At 47.7% G+C, this 22,067-nt stretch overlaps 1 protein-coding gene across 1 annotated transcript; it reads right to left on the reverse strand.

The window, feature by feature from the left end:
* Positions 1-11,646: 11,646 nt before the first annotated feature.
* LOC149365965 (uncharacterized) lies at positions 11,647-21,424 on the reverse strand. The gene is made up of 6 exons (XM_089569510.1): positions 21,415-21,424; positions 18,821-18,966; positions 16,497-16,716; positions 15,448-15,579; positions 14,400-14,542; positions 11,647-11,767 (listed from the first exon to the last, which is right to left on the reverse strand). Exons 1-6 carry the CDS (start codon positions 21,422-21,424, stop codon positions 11,759-11,761), a joined length of 660 nt encoding a protein of 219 aa, XP_089425636.1. The 3' UTR covers positions 11,647-11,758.
* Positions 21,425-22,067: the final 643 nt, after the last annotated feature.

A 22,067-nucleotide genomic window follows, 5' to 3' on the forward strand; every position in this document is an offset into this window, starting at 1 on the left:
TGCAGTTTTGTTTCGAATGACGTCACTGCAATATGTCACGCTGAGTCATTCGAACACGCTGGCGTCAAGTGACAATACAGCTACGTCGCGCACACGCTATGAAAGGAGACAAATGATGCCGACAAATAAAAACAAATAAATAAAGAGGAAAGGAAACAAAACGGGGCTCTCTGGTTATTGCCCAAGCAAGGATATACAGGTACTGCGTTAGGTTTGTGCGATAAGCACTAATAGCAAAAAAAGTGCTGCTTTCTGCTCGTATAAAACAAACAGCATCGCCTCAGCTTGTGGATACCATGCATAGGAAGTAATTCCCGCATTGCTTTCAGACAAGTGAAACCGCAGTGAAACTGTTTCTAGCCGTTGAAGCAACGCTGATGCAGCCTGGCTGAAACTCACCAGTCATGGTCGATGGGTGGCTCACCATCAGCCTCTATCCCGGGAGCTGCGCCCACGTCTATACCCTCTTTTTTCGAGAGGGAAGAGAGGAAGAGGACGAGTGCTGCCGCAGTCACCAGGAATATGCCGATGCCAGTCGCGGCAGCGAAGAGCTTGTGAGCGCTCGTTGTACCCAATGCATCCGTGCTCGCCTCAAGGTCAGCTGTCGGGAAATAATGGCGGGGCACTCAGCCATTATCCACCGAAGTAATCAGTACAGAGGTCTCTGCTGTCATCTACACCCAGATGACGAAGCCGCAATCAACATGGTATTCGACGGCCCCCCCCCCCCCCCCAAAAAAAAAATGGCTGAGGCTTAACTTGGTTAAGCCTGGAGAATGCGAAGCATCATCGTGTCGCGTAATTTGGAGGCGCACAACCACAGCGACGGCGCGAGGTGGGCCCCCGTTTCTCCACTGTCGTGACGTCATCGTGTCACGTGGTGTGACGTCATGTATCACGTGATTTGGAGGCGCACAACCACAGCGACGGCGCGAGGTGGGCCCCCGTTTCTCCACTGCCGTGACGTCATCGTGTCACGTGGTGTGGCATCATCGTGTCACGTGATTTGGAGGCGCACAACCACAGCGACGGCGCGAGGTGGGCCCCCGTTTCTCCACTGTCGTGACGTCATCGTGTCACGTGGTGTGACGTCATGTATCACGTGATTTGGAGGCGCACAACCACAGCGACGGCGCGAGGTGGGCCCCCGTTTCTCCACTGTCGTGACGACATCGTGTCACGTGGTGTGACATCATGTATCACGTGATTTGGAGGCGCACAACCACAGCGACGGCGCGAGGTGGGCCCCCATTTCTCTACTGCCGTGACGTCATCGTGTCACGTGGTGTGACGTCATGTATCCCGTGATTTGGAGGCGCATAACCACGGTGAAGGGCTGAAGTGGTAGCTAAAGTAGTATGCTTCGCATAAAAACAGAGGGACGCCAAATTCAGTTATGGGCGGGCAATATGACAGCATTAGCAGCTGTCCTTGCATTTGCCGGAAGTGATGTCATTTCTGGCCTGGTGACGCCACTTCGCTCCAACCAATGGGAATGCTTCCATCTGGTTACGTCACTTCCTTGAAGGTAATGAGCCAATGGGTGTGCTCCAGTCTGGTGACATCACTTCCTTCCAGCCAATTAGGGATTTTGCTTCCGGCTACACATTTTCTTCCCTATGACGGTTCTAATGTTATCGCACTAAACAAAATGAAAACAAGACGAAACTCGGCTAATTTCTGGCCCAACTCCGGAAGCCTCATAAAAAGCTATGAATTCACAGTCTTCACTTGTTATAAGCCGCGTAGACTGCTGAGTTCAGCGTCAATAACTAGACTATTCCCTCTACTGAACGCATTTTGTTGAGTTACTTGGCTGCTAGTTCCCCGCGCCCTATCTCTTTAAGCACTTAATTTTGTCTTTCTTAACGAGAAGTTAATCACCCTTAAAGGGTCGGTCTACTCACCGAGATGAGTGTATAAATAATGGCATATTCTGGTAGTTGGCACCCTATAACATCAATAACGAGGGGTCTGCGCCCGGTTTAGGCAGGAATTTATATTTTATTTCGGCGTTAAAAGTCGCGTAAAAAAGCATGGTGGCGACCCCAAACGTTCATTTTGTTCAAGAAAGTGGTAGTCTTTTTTTGTAGAAGCATAAGTGAATATACTACGTACCATTTGTATGCCCCAATGTCAGAGAAATGCACGTTTTGTTCTAGTAAACTGTAGAAGGCGTACCGCTCGCTTTTTCTGTAAATCACATGAATATCTATAGTTACACGTACGCTAAACGCAGGCACATTTCCACTTTTAGTTCAGCGTATGCTAGCAGAGACGCAAAAATAAACTCAGCCTATAGTGGCGCCATCTGGTTGTCAGGATGGGAACCATTGCTGTAAACAAACCGACTCTCCACTTAAGCCTAAAAGCGGCAGAATCGTCACTCTAATTATTAAAATAAAGCAAATTTATCCCTTATACGTTTTCTTATGGGCGAGATGAGACGAAGCGAAAGACTGGCGCCCCATTTATGGCCAGTGAACGCACTGAAAAAGGCAGCAACAACGAGAATTCAGTCCGAAGCGAGAGGTCCGGCTTCGACGGGCGCCGCCATGTTTGTCGCCGCGCGGCGGAAATCCAGATTGTTGCCAGATGAGACTACCATCTCATACAGATGTGTTCCCACATTAATAAATTCTATTTTAAAATGTTCTACCGCACTTCTTGGCACCGCAGCTGGCTAAACGGTAATTTGAGTAAAGAGCTATCCGTTGCCGCAAAGAAAATATGGTCGATAAAATTCAGTAGACTGACCCTTTAACAATGCAAGAGCGGGGGCTAGCTGGTGCTTCATACTGATCATTTCGCGCTAAAGGGCCCACACACACGAAAACACAAACGGGCGAATCGCGTCCGTTTACACGCTTCGTCCGTTTGTGTTTTCGTGTGTCTGTGCCTTTTAGCGCGAATTGATCAGTATTAATCAACCTTCCAGTGCAGCTTTCAATACACCACAAAAGAAAAATGTATTTCGATGAAGGAAATTAAAACACGCAGTGCTCTAATTTTACTTGGGATGACGTTGCGCACACGAACAAACATACACATACATACATACATACACATACATACATACATACATACACATACATACATACACACATACACACATACACACATACACACACATACACACATACACACACATACACACATACACACATACACACACATACACACATACACACACATACACACATACACACACATACACACATACACACACATACACACACACACACATACACACACACACACATACACACACACACACACATACACACACACACACACATACACACACACACACATACACACACATACACACATACACACACACATACACACACACATACACACACACACATACACACACACACACACACACACACACACACACACACACACATACACACATACACACATACACACATACACACATACACACATACATACATACATACATACATACATACATACATACATACATACATACATACATACATACATACATACACATGCATTGCGCTCTTTCTGTCTTCTGCCTCTTCCTGTGTATGTTTGTTCGTGTGCGCAACGCCATCCCAAGAAAACTATGCACCAACTCGCCCAGCAAGAAGTTCTTCTACATTACTCTAATTTTACGCTCAGGAAAACACGCCGATGCGTAGGCCACATTTGCTTCTGACTGTTGTAACAATCGTTCATATTCACAAAATTCTCCAAACAATCTACCAGAACAAAAATTCAAGCTCATGACCCCGCCCTTCGCAACATTTATTTTCCTTTTATAATAATGGAGTGGAATGCAATACACACCGTTAACTGCCACAAACTAACTTGTATGCAACGCCATGATGTGAAAGGCTCTCAGCGCTTCTACTGGGTACTCCAATTAGCCGGTGAATTTAATGAGTCCCAGTGAGCGCAGCTTTACACAAGATCGGCAACAACAATTATGGCCTGTTTCTAGATGCGAAAATGTAATTTAGGTGTTTGTCAGCGTCACAGGATAGCTACTTTTCATCCGCTCATTAAGTCGTACGGCAACGTGTTCATAGCTACCCCTTTATCAAACCAGTTTCACTGGCGGAATGGAAGGCTGCAAAGAAGGTAGCAGGTCAGGGCTTGACTTGAGTTCTTGGTTTACCTGTCGAATCCCCAGTCTTTAATAAGGCGCAAACTCGCCTTAAGGCGCCTACTCTGACAGCGGAGTTCTCGCGTCGGTAACTTGTGCGTTCCGCTTTAAGCGTCACTCACTCGCGTTTAGAGGTTCTGCACTTTGGGTTAGTTTAATTGGTCATTTCACATGTGAAGTACTACCGGGGACAACAGTGGTACACTCCACGCGGCGGGAGCCGGAACAATGGAAAACTGCGTTGCAACGCCATCTACAGGCGGCATCTGGGATCGAGACAGCCAATACGTGACCTTTATTATCAGCAGGCATGTCGCTTGGCTTGTCTCAGTGTTTCGTGCTTTAGCTCACCAAAATGCCGCAGTTTTTCGTTGGTCCTGCTTCCGCCGCGTGGAGTATAACACTTTGTCCCCGATAGTAGTACATCGCACGGGATTAAGCACAAGAGACTGGAAAGAGGGACGGATGTCTAATCGTCCGTCTTCTGACTTTCTCCTTCCCTCTTTCGCGCTGGAGTGTTATTATCGGGTGCTGCTCTTCAATGGCAAATTCAGAGCCGGCATGGGAGCCTGTAGTCTTCCCGACCTTCCCTCACCTTCCAGGCAGACGCCGGGCCCGGAGGAGGACTCTCGGTGGCACACGCAGCGACGATTCAGGCACAGGTCGCTCCACCTGCAGTCGTCGTCTACCAGGCACTTTTTGGCACGACCAAGAACTGCGAACGTTGAAGGCTTGCGTCAAGAACGACAGCACAGGAGCTGCTAAGCAGCGGCTAAGGAGCCGCTAAGGAGCCAGTTCCACGACTGAACGTTACTGCGCCTATTCACATGGACCAAAGGCCGATCAGTCATGTTACGCCGCTATTTTACTGCAGCGACGAAGCTTTCAAACTTAGAAGCCCTGGAAATCTGGACAAACGTTTGTGGTTTGCATGTTTGGTACATTCCTCGAATTTTTTTTGCGGCCTCAGAAACAGCTGCGATCGTAGTAAGGATTTAATTGGTCAGATTTTGCAGCGACGGCAAGGAGTCGACCATGGTAGTCACCACGGCTGCTCAGAATTTCTCGGGTATCTCTAGTTTTCTGAAAGTTACAAGTTTAAAATGCTCCCAATCAGCTGCGCGATGCTCGCTACTGGCAGCCAACAGATGGCGCTAGTTGCTCAATGCCCACGTAAGCTGGGCATGCCCTGTCACACATAATTTGTATGATATATGGTACGGTATGTGCAGTTTAACGCCCCGGAACTGGACGTGGGGCTATGAGAGACGTCATAGAGTGAAAGGCTACGGATTAACTGCAACCACGCGGGGTTTTTTGGCGTTTCTCCGCCATCGAAACGAAGTCGGCACAGCCGGTATTCGATCTCGCGACCTCGGGATCAGGAGCCCACTGCAAAAGCCACTGAACCACCGTGGCGGGTGTCAGAGAAAATCGACTCTCACCCCGAACGCACTTGTTACCGGAAAGAGAAAATCCCTCGGGGCAGGAACATCTACCGTTGCTGCACGAGGCTTTAGGTTCCAAGCATTCCTTCTGGCCGTCGCACTCTTTTGGGTCTGCAGCAAAGAGGGCATGTAAGACTGTCGGTTCGAAGCAAATTCAAGGAAGAATATAGACAAATTAGTGCAGCGAGGCTTTCCAAGGAGGGAATGGAGGAGGAGTGAGCAGGGTCAACAATTATACATACAGCTGGCGTTATTAAATACAGCGATGTTGGCTGTAGACACAGTGTTGCACAACCTTCAGAGATCGGCTTTCGCTTAATAGGAAGCCGTAATACTCCATGTACCAAACAACAGTGATAATAACAAAGGTGAGTTATATACATTAAAAGCAAATTTGAATCGAAGGCCAAATTTTAATTCAAGGACAAACACTAACATTCGTTTTAGACAGGAATTATCAAAGGAAAGTGTGGAAAGCTGAGCGGGAGAGCGGCCTGTTTGGTTTGTTGCTCGCTGCGAAAATTTAACATTTGGCATTCTCCGCTAAAGCTCTCAAACACTGCCGCATTTAACCTTGTATGTAAAGCAAAAGGTACGGTTTGGTTTATGGGGGTTTATCGTCCCAAAGAGAGTCAGGCCATGAGAGACGCCGTAGTGAAGGGCTCCAGAAATTACGATCACCTTGGGTGCACTGACATTGCACAGCACACGGGCCCCTAGAATTTCTCCTCCATCGAAATTCGACCGCCGCGGAAGGGTTCAAAAGAAATCTCATCTTGAATCCACTTACGCGCAATGTGACTTCGGTTAACCTTTATTCCTTCAAGCCTGACGACTGTTTTTGGGACAAAAGCAGGAAGATTCTCAAATATAGACCTAACTGAGCTCAAGAAACAACTGTATAAACATCCAGCGTCGACCACGACGGAAGAATTAGTAACGAAAGCAAAAGCTTGCCCCTTGAGCAGCAGGAAACGTTTTTTAGTTACCAAGAAAAACTTGAGATGGAGCCACCGAGACGTATCGGCTCTCTGGGCGTGGTGAAGCGGTATTCGTGACGCCGAGAGAGGCGCAGGACCGTATTCCCTTTTTGCACTCTGGTTTTTAGGAGCTTCTTACAAAGCTGAAGGGAGTGACTGTATGCCTGACACACTCTCTCCTCAGTAGGAGAAGAGTAAGCTAGGAGAGGAAATAAGTGCATGGATGGTTGGAGGAAGCACAGGTGGTCCCCCCGGAGTCTGACCGGTTCTGAGGCCGCGAGGCCGTTGACGAACTGGGCGTCCACTGGCCGGGACTATCACACATACTTCCGGTGTCCGAAAAACCGCGAAAAACCTTCGACGGCTAGTAGCCGGCAGGTGGGAAAAGCCTTCTAGTGAGCGATGAGGAGCCCCAGGTAGCTACTGACCCCGTGTTAGGTTTTCCTGTCTCCGACGGTCGGAGCCCGTTGAGTATGGTGGGTGGTCGGGCATCCCGTGAGTGGGGCCGCACCATTGGGCAATCTCGATGCTCTCCCTGCCCTGGCCAGGCGGGCCAGTAATGGAGTCGAGATAATTGAAGGATCAGAGCAAAAACCTCGCTGTCCCCATTCCCTTCCCACGTCCCATTTCCCTTTCCGCTACTTCCCAGGGGAGGTCAGGGGAGCCTCCCCGGGCCCGCTCTCTCGGCTGTGGGTCGCTAATGTAGCATTTTCCCTAATATTTTATTTTTCCACCCACGGGTGGTCAAATTACAACTTGCCTACGGGCCTCCTCTTTTATTTTTCAATTGGGTTAAGCCTGTTGTGTGTAAACGGTGCAGGCAGGGGCCTATTATTTTTATTTCCTTTTCGGTTGCCCCAACCTATTCAATGTCCGAACAACGATCCTTAGGGCACACGTGATGCTAAGAAACCGCTACTATCATTTTTACATATTGTTTTCCTGCGAATGCTTTCCATTCCTTCTCATAATAATGCCTCGCTGAGCGCTTGCGATACAGCAGGAGCTTATTAAAAGAAGCTTAAGAATACAACTTTCTCAGCATGTTGCACGAAGAGAGTTATCTGTCACCGTATTTTTCGGCTCATACACATTCTTTTCCTAAAACGCATTCCGAACGCTTGGGGCGCGTATGGCATTCCTTGCCTCCACACATAATCTGAAATTAGTCCTGTTGATCACCTGCGCGTTGCTTTATGACGTGCTGAGAAAATTCTGCAGAACCACTAAAAAAGGTTCCGCTATATCCGTTCTCTGTGTGTTGTGGCAAAATGTCACTGTTCCCTCTACTGTTCTCTCAGCCTCGAATTTTAATACTGCTTCGAACAATGTCTTCCATCTTTGATCCCCCACCAAGGGCTTAATTTGACCAGGGCTTTGTATTTTGTAAGGAAAGAAATGGTAGTTCCTGTTTGTTAAAATGTTTAGTATTGAGGCGGCTTAGACATGAGGTGCCAGAAGGTGCCAGGCAATCATCAGATACTGTTTTTAGTTTCCTCCTATGTAACAACTTAAAAAATTGCTGACAAGCCGAATAGTTTGCAGATAATATTACTGTCTCATTGATGTACAGGTGCCCGCAAAAGTTTTTGGAACGCGAAAATTGCAACAAAACTTCTTAATGTCTGGCTGTGCCTCTACGTAGCGAGAAAATTAAGGCTTTTTGTAATTTCGGCGTTCCGAAAACATATGTGGGCACTTGTACACATACCCAGCATGTTATCGCTCCCAAAAGCCGTTACAGTTCACCATTAATCAACGAAGCGTTGTGAAAGCCGGAGCTAGTGAAACGACAAATCTTTTTACTATAAGCAACAATAACAAAACAACGTACTGGGCTCGCACCGTTCGCCGTTGTCTACGTGCCCATCGGAGCATTGACAGGTTGCGTTGCGGCAAATCATCAAAGGATCCCGGCATTCGATGTCGTGAAAGCAGTCTGAAAACAGCAGTAGAAGTTAAACGCCGCGGAACAGAGTATGCACTCTCGAGCCTCAAATGTGTTAAATTCCCAGCCTTGCGGTACACTTCAAACAGGATGGCGCCTACATGGGATTAAAAAGGGAGTGAACTGTCTGCTAGCTCACACCCTTAAAAGGGTGTACGCTAGAGGAAAATTTGCTCCCTTTTTACCCCTTTTTGTTGAGAGTGCAGGGTGAGCAGAGCACTCGTGCACGCAGAAAATAATGCCTACATGTTGCGCACATGTTGCGTACATGTTGCGTACATGTTGCGTACATGTTGCGTACATGTTGTAGCGAGTAGAAATAGCTGTCTTGAACCTTCTTGCCTTAGACTCTAAAGGCCCACGTAGTCAAGATAGCATAGAGACTTAAGGAACCTGTGCTCAGCTGAGCTGGTTCATCCTACCGCGACCTAACTCATGTGTGAGTTCTCTTCCTTTCGATTCTATCAGCCTTCCCCATCCCTTTTCCCACCTTCGCATTTTGTTCTCATGATGCAGTTCAGGTGTCCTTTCTTAATGAGATAGTTTACCGAGCCCTTCCTGTCACTGGAACCGGTTTACCCTCCGCATATGTTTTATCTTATCTGCTTTTAATTTATCTGGCTTACTCTCTAATGAATAACATGAAGTACCCACAGGCGAAATAGCCAGCGACCACGAGTTCGCTAATCGGTAATAGAGAGAGGATATCCTTCACTAATCGCCTGTCTCCGTTCTTCATATGGTGGAATCCTTTCTATAACATCTTTTTCCTGCCAGCGCTGCCATTTGTGTATTCCTAAGCTACAAGAGTTCTATATTCCTCTTTATATCAAGCGTTAATTTTTAGTAACTTTTATTACGTAATTAGAGCTCAGTGGTCTGTGCAGTTTAGCCTCCTTTGGGCTGCGGTCGCCTCACCCAAGAAGCATGCCCCTAGGACCAGGTTATGGGCAAAACAAAGTTTAAAACAACCTAGACCTGTGCAGTTTTATTTCACTTAGCGTTACATCCCTAAAACAATGCGGCCGTAATTAAGGGACCACATCACTATCGTGCCCCTTTTCTAGGGTTTCTCGAGTGGTGTTTCACAACATGGAAGCTCGCTAAATTTTCCACCTTTCATTACCTGACTAAGGGCTTATTTTCTGAATTGAAACAGAAGGCGACCTGCAGGACAAGCTTCAAAGACACACTGATAATGACACAGCCAGATATAGATAACGTGACATCTTAGAGAGCAGCCTTGAATTAAACTCCACCAGAACCTCGGTACACCTATCAACGCACCCAGAAAATTCACCGAAATGAAGCTTTCCTTCGTACCAAATGGAACTGGTGCAGTCACGACTATCGTGGAGACTGATGTACAGAGAAAAAAAAAGGAACCCCAAGTTCGCTTTCTCTCCAAGCATCGGTTCAGAACAAAGTAAACGAGAAAATCTTCGAAGAATTGGAGAGACGCGGAGGCAGTACTCGCCTATGGGCGTGCAACTTCCGTCCACGTCTCGGAGACCGTGGGTGCAGAGGCAGGAGTTCCGGAAGCAGACTGTGTGTAGGCGCTCACGTGCACATTCGAAGTGATTCTTGCAAGCTGCGTGATGAGAAGACACGCGCCCCGCACGTCCACGATTTTGTTTATTATTTCTATTTATTTACAATGACTACGGCACCCGGACTAGTTTACGCATTGAAGGAGGGATAACTTTGGAGTGGCCAGGCATACAAATTATTCGCGTGCATGAAAACTGGCTCCACAACAATGACGCTGGCCTGTTGACATGACTACATCTCAGGCGTGCCTGGATGCATCTGCTGGTTTAATTGTTCAGTGCTGCCGAGGAAGAGACATCCTCTGGTCTTGCCTAGTTGAACAGCCCCAGCTACTTTGCAAACTCGTAATGTTTCTTCAGCAGCACCGTCTACCTGCTACTTGTCTTGCTAGCTCGTTAACACCTCAAGCCGTTCCATGGCTGTGTAGGTAACGAACACCTCAACAAGAACTATTTTTTTTTGCCTGGTACCAGGAACGCTTTCACTACTACAACTAGGCAATACAGGACAACTGATATTGCAGGGCTATGGAGTATTTAGCACCTCGGGATCGCTAACGCGCTATGTAAATCGCAGCGTAAAAGAACTTTAGAGTTTAGTCTGGTCATATGTGCGGCCATCGTGGCCTCTCAGGCTAAGGACGCTCAATGGCTTCAACGTGGTGTGAAACCATTGTGTTCACCTATAGTCAGACGCACAGAGATGCCAAATCGGACGAACGCAGCAGAAAAAGAGACAGGGGTGCTTCGCAATTACCCCGATGCCGGCACCTGCCGTTCCTGAGCTCGCTGCCGGTGGGACACTGGCAGGTCGACTCCACACACACCGTTCCCGGAATCCTCGCGCACTCTTCGTTCCGTTCGCAGCCTGACAAAATGAGAGCAAAGAGCACAGCAAGGCTATCAAGAGTTGAGCACACATCAGTTTGCGAGTTTACGGTAATACCCACGAAATAATCGACTAGCTTATTTCCAGAAATACATCACCTCGCCATAGTGAATGAATACAATGGACCGGACAATTTGAGCTAAAGTCTTACAGAATTCAATATTGCGGGGCGAAAGTATGGAATAGTGTACCACTTGAAATTACTATGGCTAACAATTTCCTGTTTTTTATTAAGTGCTTCTACTTTTCGAAGTCTGAGGGTTATGCTTGTTAATGTTTTTATGTCTGCTGTTGAGTGTTGCTCGCTATCACTTTAGTCACTGATCATTTATAACCAAATTTCATGTTGGTACTTCTGTTGCTGTAATAACAAAAGAGTACATTGGGCCTATACTAGCTTCGGCTATTGGCCCAGCAGTTTTTGCAAACATTTTGTAATAATTGAAGTGAAAATAAAGAAAGAAAAAGAAGGAAGGTTGACGAAGACCCACACTTTGTGGAGTGCTAATAACACCCGCAGGCTTCCTGCTGGGAGGAATTTGCGCATTTCGGAAACTCACTGGTCTGTGGCGCTCTCCCAACAGCTCGGAAAATACTAATGCCAGCATGCTGAGCGACTGAAAGCTTGGAAGAGCCGCATGCTCGTTTGTGAAACTTCTTCCAGAAACTGGAGCTACCAACTCACCGACCACCACGCAGGTTCCGTTGACGTCGAGCGAAAACGAGCACTTGCACTGCCGCTCCACGCACAGGCCGTTCACACTGCGGCAGTCCCCGTCCTCCAGGCAAGCCATGCCGACCGCTAGCTTGGCTGCATTGAGTCGCGGGCAAAGGCATTTGGAAGGGCTGAACCACGTGCCAGACAATTTGTTTCTAAGACGTTCACTTCAGTTCAACTCAAATTTAGAAAGAAGGAATGCAAACATAAGTGGCTGTCACTTTAGGCGCACGACAGAAAAAATTTTCTTCGCCAAGCTAGACGGCTCAGTAGTACATAAGTCTACTCCTTCCGAGGCAGCTTTAGAATGCTGTGGCCCGCTGCGAAGTTCGTCCGGTCATCGGAAGCTCTCCCCCTCACCATTTAAGCAGATTTTGCGTGTTCAGGGGAAGTCACGGGGCGTTGCGGGCTGTTACGGGCTAGCTGTGAAACCAACTAGCTGAGCAGCATGTTTTTTTTGTCCATGTCGAGCGCTGACGCTAGTCCGTCACCGCGAATCACTTACGCCACCCTCGCACTATCGCACTCAGTAGACTTGCAACACACGAGCGTGTGGCCGCAGCGCTTTCCGAACGCACGGTGGTGACAACGACCAGCGTGCTTGAAAATAAAATGGCAAGAGTTCTGCTGTTCCACCAGTCAACCGCATCCCCCGCGTCGTGTGCTCTGCGCAATCTGATATCAATTGCGACATGCGCCTTGCATTGTCACGCAAATGTCGCCGCTCTTGCGTTGGCGATGCGATAACGCTATGCCTCTTTCTAGGCCAGACGACAGAGGGGAGATGGGTAAGTGTTGGAACAGCAAAATCATTTCCCTTTCGTTTTCAAGCGCGCCGCTTGCCGGCCCCACCATGATTCCGATAAAGGCCGATTCACACGACGGACCGTTCGCCCGCGGCCCGCGCACTACGTGTGCATACGTCAGGACTTTGAGAGGCGCGCTGGATGCATGGATGGATGGCGGCCGACAGCGCGCCCCTCAAAGTGCTGACGTATGCACACGTAGTGCGCGGGCCGCGGGCGAACGGTCCGTCGTGTGAATCGGCCTTAACTGCTCCTGCCACGCTGCCTGGCGTTGCAAGTCATATTGAACGCGATAGTACGTGATAAGAAGGACCGATCCAGTTCGTCGTGTTAGTGCACTTCAAAAGCGGTGTCGCTTCACTCCCCACGCTGTTCCTACCGTCCAGGACAACGTTTCCAAGGGCCACTTACGGACGACAATTAGATTCAGCATCACGGATTTGGTCATCGGAGGCCGGCTGTGCAGAGCGACCTGCACGAACACGGCGAGGGGTCGGCTGACTTCCCAGAGAACGAGAGTGCCTTCGTGACGCCGAACGCCGCCGGTATTGGACGAGAACATGACGGAACGTCTCCATGGTTCCTCCCCGGAGACCTGCGCCGACGTGTCACGCATGAAATGGCTGTTTGGAACGAGTTCAGCTCCAGAAATACTCGAACAGACGTTTTATAAACTCGGTATGTGACGAAGTAGACGCGTACACGGCGTAAAAAGAACCAGTGGGAAGCAGGACCAGCAAGCAAAAATTCTCTCTTGGGCTGCATATACAGGGCGTCTCACGGAACTTGAGCTAGGATTTCGAATTGTCTACCGGCGCATCGTAAGCGGACGAAACTAAGATAATTTGCCTGCTTATTCTGAAAAGCAAGTCAGGAGTTTTCTTGAGTTCGCTTTCACGGGAAATTGATTGTCGAGTTAGGCAGACTGAATAATGCCCTGACTGGTTTGCGGTATTAGTTAAGTTTTCTGATATTCCACACGAGGGTATACTTTAAATCTCTGTCTCAAGTAGCATGGACAAGAGTAGAAAGGTGAAAATTTGAGATGTATTTCAGATTGAGGTTTGAGTTTTGAGAACGCAGCGCTTTGATCTTCTTCTTCGCTCTTTTCTAATTATGCGTTGAATAAATTACGCAGAAAGGTTATTAGCCCAACGACGGTAGTTAAGTAAATTGGTTTTTGAGGAAAGGAAATGGCGCAGTATCTGTCATATATCTCGGCGGACACCTGAACCGCGCCGTAAGGGAAGGGAGGAAGGTAGGAGTGAAAGAAGAAAGAGAGAAAGAGGTGCCGTAGTGAAGGTATCCGGAATAATTTCGACCACCTGGCGATCTTTAACGTGCATTGACATCGCACAGCACACGGGCGCCTCTTGCGTTTCGCCTCCATCGAAACGCGGCCGCCGCAGTCGGGTTCGAACCCGGGTACACCGGCTCGGTAGACGGGCGCCTTACCACTGAGCCACCGCGGCGGGCACGTTAGTTAAGCTTTCAGTTTTTTATGCGAAGCATACTACTTTAGCTACCACTTCAGCCCTTCACCGTGGTTATGCGCCTCCAAATCACGTGATACATGACGTCACACCACGTGACACGATGACGTCACGACAGTAGAGAAACGGGGGCCCACCTCGCGCCGTCGTTGTGGTTGTGCGCCTCCAAATCACGTGATACATGACGTCACACCACGTGACACGACGACGTCACGACAGTGGAGAAACGGGGGCCCACCTTGCGCCGTCGCTGTGGTTGTGCGCCTCCAAATTACGCGACACGATGATGCTTCGAATTCTCCAGGCTTAACCAATTTAAGCCTCACCCATTTTTTTGACTGCAACTTTCGAACGCGTTTCGTCAAGCCGACTTGTAACACAAAATATGCCAAGAAGCTTGCCACTCTGACGAAGGGTTGGCCTTACCTGTTCCAGTAGAGTGGCATCAGCGTTCACTTCGTAGCGGTAGCGCAGGACCAACGTGTCGTGCATTAGCACCAGAACGCGATCGCCGTCGTCGTAGCGGCCTCCGTATTCGTCCAGAACTTCGAGCTCTACTCGCGAGGGTTCTGGAAATAAAATTGATCGATAATAGACGGAATACAAAATTGAATCTGTCGATTCTAAACCGCAGTGAGTGATCGAAAACTACTGGGGAAGGTCAAATAACATCGAAGGAAGGCTAAATATACACTATCAAGAGCACTTACCGGCACTTTGAAACAAGCTTTAAAAGGCATTACTAAACATTATACGAGTGTGCATTGAATCCGTTAGCTGGTTTTGCAAGGGTGACATCTCATGGGGTAATCTGGGTAGTCGTTGAAAGAAATGACCCTGAACGCTTCAGAGTCCCGCGATGCCAATGAAAGCCGGTATATTTAGGTAAAAATCTTCCTCATGCGAACCAGTCACTGTCTACGAGACGAAACATGACATGAGAACTTGAATGCGACCCTGGATTCTAACCACGATACAACACTACGGCCATTAGTAAGTTGATTTTACCACACCTCTGTAACCTAGTTAAATTTTAAACACGTTTCAATTGAAGCATGAAGCGTTGATTGCTCGATTGAACAGGCTTACAGCCAACCTCTTTGGGAGCTTAAACAGGGCATGTGATGGGAAGCCGGATACAAAAGCTATAAAAATTACGTAAAGCTGATCGGTATTTAGATGGAACTGTGTGATGTCTAGCTTCAGACATCACGATTTCTTACTTTTGGACATAGACTACCAGTGCAGGATGCAATGAGAAGAGCTTAATAACATTGATTAAAACCCAGCAGTTCTGACCGCTCAATTTCTGACCGTTGATTTTTGCCAATATTTTATTTTCATCTTGCGATGACGGCATAGATAGTGTGTAGGTGGGAGAACGGGAGAAGTATTTAATATCGACCCGATTGCTACCCTTTATGCCGCACGTCACGACACATTGCGAGTTAAGCAGAAAATTACGACGATTTACCTCGGGAGTCCCTACACCTCCATATGCCTTCGACTGCGTGCATTCCAAACGGGCAGCGGCAGACCGAAGTGCACTTGTCGTGGACGATTGCGGAGTTGCACCGCCAGCCGTCAGCACAAGGCGGAAGAATGGCTGCAACAGAAAAGAAACAATGTAGTGAATCAGCATAGCAAAATTGGCAAAAAACTCCTCGGTTATTGATTTAGTACGCTTGCAGTCGTCTGTGGGCTCTTAAAACCGGATGACTACCCAATATTTGTTCATACTTGCGTAACGAACTAAGATGTTGAGTCAAGTGACGCAATGCCTCCACTATAAGCAATCTCATCACCAAAACTCTACCTCATCCCCCTCCCTATACAAACCAATGAGCACGGTTAGGTTAAGATGTTTTTGTGAACAATGCACGAATGCAGCAAAATCATTTGGCGTCCCAGCGAACATAAACCTGCAGTTTTAGCTGCGTACCGTGTACAAGCAAGGCGGAAGGAAGCTCGTTAAACGGATATGTTCATTTCATGTCACATTTTGTACATTTTTCTGAGATTTCTTTTTGCTTGTGAAATCCCCCTGCTGCTTGGGCCAAAGTATTGGCCTGCAGGATTACTAAAATAAAAAAAAAATCAAATAAATGATTAAACTCAGGAGTGCCCCCAGGGGCACTGAATAGTTTTCATCTGCAGGCACCCGATCAAGCGAGCGGGCGTAACGAGAAAGAAGACGTTCGATATGACTAACTTCTCCAGCTCATGGTAGAGAGAGGGTGTGGTAGATGGTCCTTGGCGATGACAAAATTATCAAGGGAGGGGAATACAAGACAGCGAAAATGTGCTGTCATGAATCTTGCCCGCTCCTAGAGAATTTACCGAACTCCTTCTAAATCGGCGCTTCCTGAATCTGGTGAGTGCAATTACATGAATAACTAAAGCACTTAGGCAGCAACCTCGCGACAATGATTCCAAACTGAGGAAGCCAGTGGTTCAGAGGAAGCAAAGCGGTTGTATGCGTTAACATCTCCGATAGAAACTGCTGGACAGCTGGAAGCTTACTCCCAACGACGGTCACTCCCCTGTCGCCATTAGCCTCGGTTCCTCGCGCAGCCGATGTCCGGTTCTGAACCATAGCGATGCATCCATAGCGTCCGTCGGGCTGCGCGGCCATGTTGTCGAACAGCGCCGCCCTGGTGAGCGTAACTGGACTGCCTCCTCCCGAGGCCGGAACGACGACTTCGTCCACACGCTCGAGTACGTCTTCCCGCAGGCAGCAGACCTGAGTTGATCGCATGGAACTCAAGACTCTCTTAGGCGAGACGGTAGGAAAGCATCGCCATCTCGTGTCGAAAGTTCAGAGGCTAAGTAGCGTCAAGTAGAGAGCAAACAAAATCAGGTAACACAGGTCAAAGAAAAAAGTTCAGCGTAATCTGGCTAAACCACTTGCTTTTGTGAAACCGCTGATCAGCGAGCTCGCTTGAGAATTGAGGTAGAATAAATTCGACCCCTATCATAACGCTACAACAAAATTAGCTATTAAACAAGACAACTTTCTAATGATTTCACAGAACGAATGAAGCGAGGCGCGATAGGTGCGTAAAGCAAATTAAGGCCCGTAAAGATTACATTATGACAGGCTTTCATGCACCGTAGCAACTTCTCTTGTCCATGTCATGCTCATGTGATGGTTTCGTCAGCCAGTTAACTCTGAATATTAAAGGTGCAGTGAAGAGGAATCTGAACTCATCTTTTTGCCGCGGGAACTCAATCTACACGTTCCGAGCATTCTTAGAAACTTCGACTTATTGTTATATAGAATTCAGCGCAAAAAAACGGACAAGGGATGAAGTAAGAGACGCAGAGACGTTCACGTCCCTTACTTCGGCCCTTGTCCGTTTTATTTGCGCTGAATTTTATGAAATATGCTTCACCAACTAGCCCGGCAGCTTGCTCTCCTGAACTGTTCGACTTATTGCCCTGTTTGGCCGATTTACCTAATTAAAACGAATTAACGTACTGCTCCCGCCTTTATTTTTTGAATTCTCCCCGTACGGTGGACGGAGTCGACCAACGCGCGAAGTGCCTTTCAGCCAGCTTCGTAGAGGCTTTGCTTTCGCTTTATTTTGATTTTTAGGTTTCCGTGAATAAATAGTTTCATTCGCAGATAATATATACGCAAAATAAGCCCGCAGAAATGAAAATAAGCGCGCACTATTTACTAGTACCGATTTTTACGTATTACTCCGCCGATGCGAGAGCGACAAGCCGCCACGGTACAGGGAGAAAGGCTCTCCACGCGTTGGTCGACTGCGCCCACCGTACGGGGAGAATTAAAAAAGAAAGGCAGCAGCCGGACGCTAATTCGATTTAATTAGGGCAATCGGCCACACAGGGTAATGAATCGAAGTTTCTAAGAATGCTCGGAACGTGTAGATCGAGTTCCCGGGGCAAAAAGACGAGTTCAGATTCCTCTTCACTGCGCCTTTAATACACCTATATGGGAGTGAAGAAGAGAGTAAGCCGTACTCTAGCGCGCACCCTTCTATAAAAGGGTGTGCGCTAGAAGACAACTTACTCCCTTTTTACTCCCTTCTGTTTGGAGTGTAGGCCAACATCGGCACCTGGATACCGTTTCATATTGTTACAGAAAGTGTGCAAACTGCGCGGCTGCAGCCCTTATAAAAATGGTCTATAGACAGTCTATTGTCTTCTTATTGACTCTATTGACTTCCTATAGATATTGCTTTTTGTCTATTCATAGTCTGTAGACTGTCTATAGACAAAAGTCTACTAACAGTTGAGGAAAACAGCGCAGGAACAGGGACAAGAGAAAAGAAGACGACGGTACAGGCGCTGACTAGCAACTGAAGGTGTATTGCACGGCACACAAAAAATATACTCTCCTCAGGATGTACCAACTCGCTGAATTCGCCGTTCTACTAAAAGTGTATGGCCATAAATCTACATATTGTCTATAGACTGTCTATGACATTTGTATTTCCTATAGACTGTTCTCTAGGATTTGTCTGTAGAGAGTATATAGACTTTATAGACAGAAGTCTATAGACACTCAACGGACTGTCTAAAACTTTATCTATAAGAGTGGTCTATAAGAACTTTAAGGTCATTGAATCGCACGGACGCACGCACCCACAAAATACAGACGCATGGGCACAGACACAAAACACAGACGCGCACACACACACACACACACACACACACACACACACACACACACACACACACACACACACACACACACACACACACACACACGCGCACACGCACACACACACACACACGCACACACACACACACACACGCACGCACGCACACACACACACCAACACACACACACACACGTGCCTACACACCAAGCTCACCTGCACGTCACGCACGGCTTCAGCTCTCAAACGCTGTGCGGGTCCCATGGCGCTTCCTGCTCCGCCGCTGCACGCCATTAGGCCCGGAAGCAGAGCCGCGATCTGGCTCTCGAGGCCATCTTCATCGCTTCCGTCGACGAGGAGAACTGTGCAAAACACTCAAGTGAGCAGTCGCGCACATTTCTGTAGTTCTGTGCAGCGCGTTAGGTTGCTCTTGCATGTGTAAAAGCTATTTCCTCGTAGTTGATTACCTCACTGTATTGGCTGGAAGGAATAGGGCTGCCTCTCGGGGTAACCCTTTTGCCTCTCGTCTCACTCATCAAGACTTGATGATGTTACGACCCATCTTGAGACCCGAGATGAAACGGAGGGAGATTCAACGTAGCGGAAATTTTGACGGGTCGTTTGACTTCAACTTGACCCCACGATGACCTCACAGAAAAGGGTGACTTTCTGGGAAGTGGCCGATGAGGCTCTTCCCACACTCGGCTCGGCGAAAACGACCTCCCCTTCGAGAAGCAACCGACGACAGGAGAAGAAAGGGTGTCCCTCGTCTTAAAAAAAAAAAAAACCCGGAACGAATCAGAGGAAGTCTGCGCAGCTGCGGCTGCGACGTCAACAGGCCACACCTGTGTTCGATGGACGCGGGCGGCTGACACAATGCTTTAGGAATGCGGACTTAGCATCTTCCTCGCCAGTTCCCACGTGCGGGCTCTCCACAGGTGTCTTGGCCAGCTGCGTCAGTGACGTCATCCTGCCACACCTGTGTTTGATGGACGCGAGCGGCCAAGTCAGTGCTACAGTGGTGCGGACTTATCTTCATCCTCGCCAGTTCCCACGTGCGGGCTCTCAACAGGTGTCTTGGCCAGCTGCGTCTGTGACGTGTGGTGGCGAGCTTTTGTGCCACGATGAGTTACCACCTAGTGAGGGGGCTCAACAGGTCTTCGATGGCGGTGCTAGTGCCGATCTTTTGTGTCGCGATGGATTGTCGCCTGGTGAAAGGGCGGAGCCTTGGGCTATATAACCTGCGACCAAAGTGGGCACGAACGCTCTGGACCTTCGGCAATAGGTTCATCCAGTGGCTCTGAGCCTTGGGTAACAGGCTCATCCAGACGCTCGACGCTATGAACTCTTATCTTTTGATTCCTTGTTCTTTTTGTAAATTTTTGTAAATAAGTGTCTTAGTTTCTTGCCATTAAATCTGCTTGTTTTTGTAATCTCCAACTTCGAAGTTCAGACCGTTCCTCATCCCGGACGAGCCCCCTTGGTGCAACAACAAATGGCCACGCTACCTCGAGCCGCAACAATGACTATGAATCCGGCAAGTGTACTGCAGAAGGGCACTAAGGACGTCACTGAGCGAGGTACTGGAAGGGAACTGATAGGAAATGGATATAACTGCTCAATTGGGCATGGAGCAAGAAAGCAAGACCTGCTTCTCTGTATAACATCTTTGGTCACCCCACTTCCCCGTTACAAATGGTATGTGATGGTGAAGTTGAAATATATTATCCCTGATTGTTGTACAAAGAATGGAGCAATGTTATACAGAAAGAGGATCCGAAGTCAATACTAAATTGGGACCTCTTATCATGAATGCACAGGAAAAGTAAAATAGAGGCAGTCGGTTAATGATCAAAATCATTTGTTAGTAACAAAGCATACAAGATAACTGATTAACTCAAAATACCAACAAGGAAAATACATTCGCAAGGGCATAAGTATTGTAACAAATAAATATGTTCCTTAAGCTAAAGGAGCCAAATACTGAAGACGCGGATGCCGAGAAAACATGGTGAGAGTACGGAGAAAGCACGTTTTGCTGAGCCTCGGCACAACCGCGAGCTATGGAGAGATGGGAGCCATTCGGTGAAGGGACATAATCAAAATTAATTTCAATAGGGCGTTCAGCAACTCGGCAGACAAGTGAGACTGATAAACTAAATATCTGAGCCCGAATGACGAAATTCAATCCTCTTCGTGTCAAGTCGAGCAACTTCCTCTTGCAAATCATAGCGCTTATGTGCACGCCAGTCATCAGCGAATGCACGCACTTAACGCTTCGCTAAAGCCCAATTCTCCTGGTTCGTTGCTTCCATAATATACGCTTTCAGAACTTACAGCCAAGGTCTTGAAAGAACAAAGACAGTTTTCAAAAAACTGAAGCTTCTTTACCTCTTGTGAAAAGAAGAAAGGTGGTGTAAATTGACAGCCCTTCGCTCATCATGGCGTATCTTCTTCTTCTTCTTCTTCACCTCTTTATAATGGCACATACCCACGTGGGGGGATTGGCCAAGGTGTAGTGGTATACATAAGAAAATTTTCATAGGATTAAACGTGAATTTTGAAAAATGTATTCATGATCATGGCGTATTCTTCTTCTTCTTCTTCGTCCTCTTAAGAATGGCGTATTAGTTCTTCAACGTCCTTTTCCTCTCTGCATGACTTGTCTCGAATGATCGCAATATTGGTTAATCTGAGCTAGCGTAATGACAGGGTGATCGCACTGAAAACATTGTGGCGCTTGAATGACGAAATATTCCTCAGTTTCATGCCCTGAACAACAAACTACAGTAGCGATGCTGATTCCTCACAGGCATACATGTTCCCGCCTAGGATCAGCGCACGCAGAAAATGTATTGAGAAGATGAAGTAATGAACTCTACCAGCTGTATTGCTGCATACTTGACACCATGCCCTTTCAGGAAAAAAAAAATATATTGAAGAGCTGTCTTTCTCTTTCCACAATGAAACGTTATCCTCTCTGCTCAGACGACAAGCGACATCACGGCAGAAGAAAAATGGCATACGCTTCCTGAAGGCATACGAATGGTATTAAACCGGCTAACAGGGTCGAGAAAACAGCAAATTGCAGCACTTTGAAGTTAGGCTGTCAGGTACTGCGTTACGGAGTATGCCTGCACGAACACATTGCAAAGGAGCCGAAGCTGCCTTAGTGTCAACATCACGGTGAGGTCGTTAAAACAGAAGCTTCGAAGTCGAGCACTTGTTCACTTTCTGCCTCCCCCCCCCCCCCTCATCCTACATACATGCCCTCACACAAGAGCACGCACACTTGCAAAAGGAGAAAAAAAATACAGAAGTGCGGAAAACGCAGTGTAGCTGAATCAGATAAGTGAAACTTCCTATTCAAAACGAGATCTTTCTTCGAGCTGGTATAACAATTCGCAGGTACAGCCTTTGTCAAAAGTAACCTGGCTGCATGGTTTGCTATTAGCTTGTATAG

The sequence above is a fragment of the Amblyomma mixtum genome, chromosome 1 (genome assembly GCF_055824585.1).
Source record: "Amblyomma mixtum isolate Tamu chromosome 1, ASM5582458v1, whole genome shotgun sequence".
Taxonomy (NCBI): Eukaryota; Metazoa; Arthropoda; class Arachnida; order Ixodida; family Ixodidae; genus Amblyomma; species Amblyomma mixtum.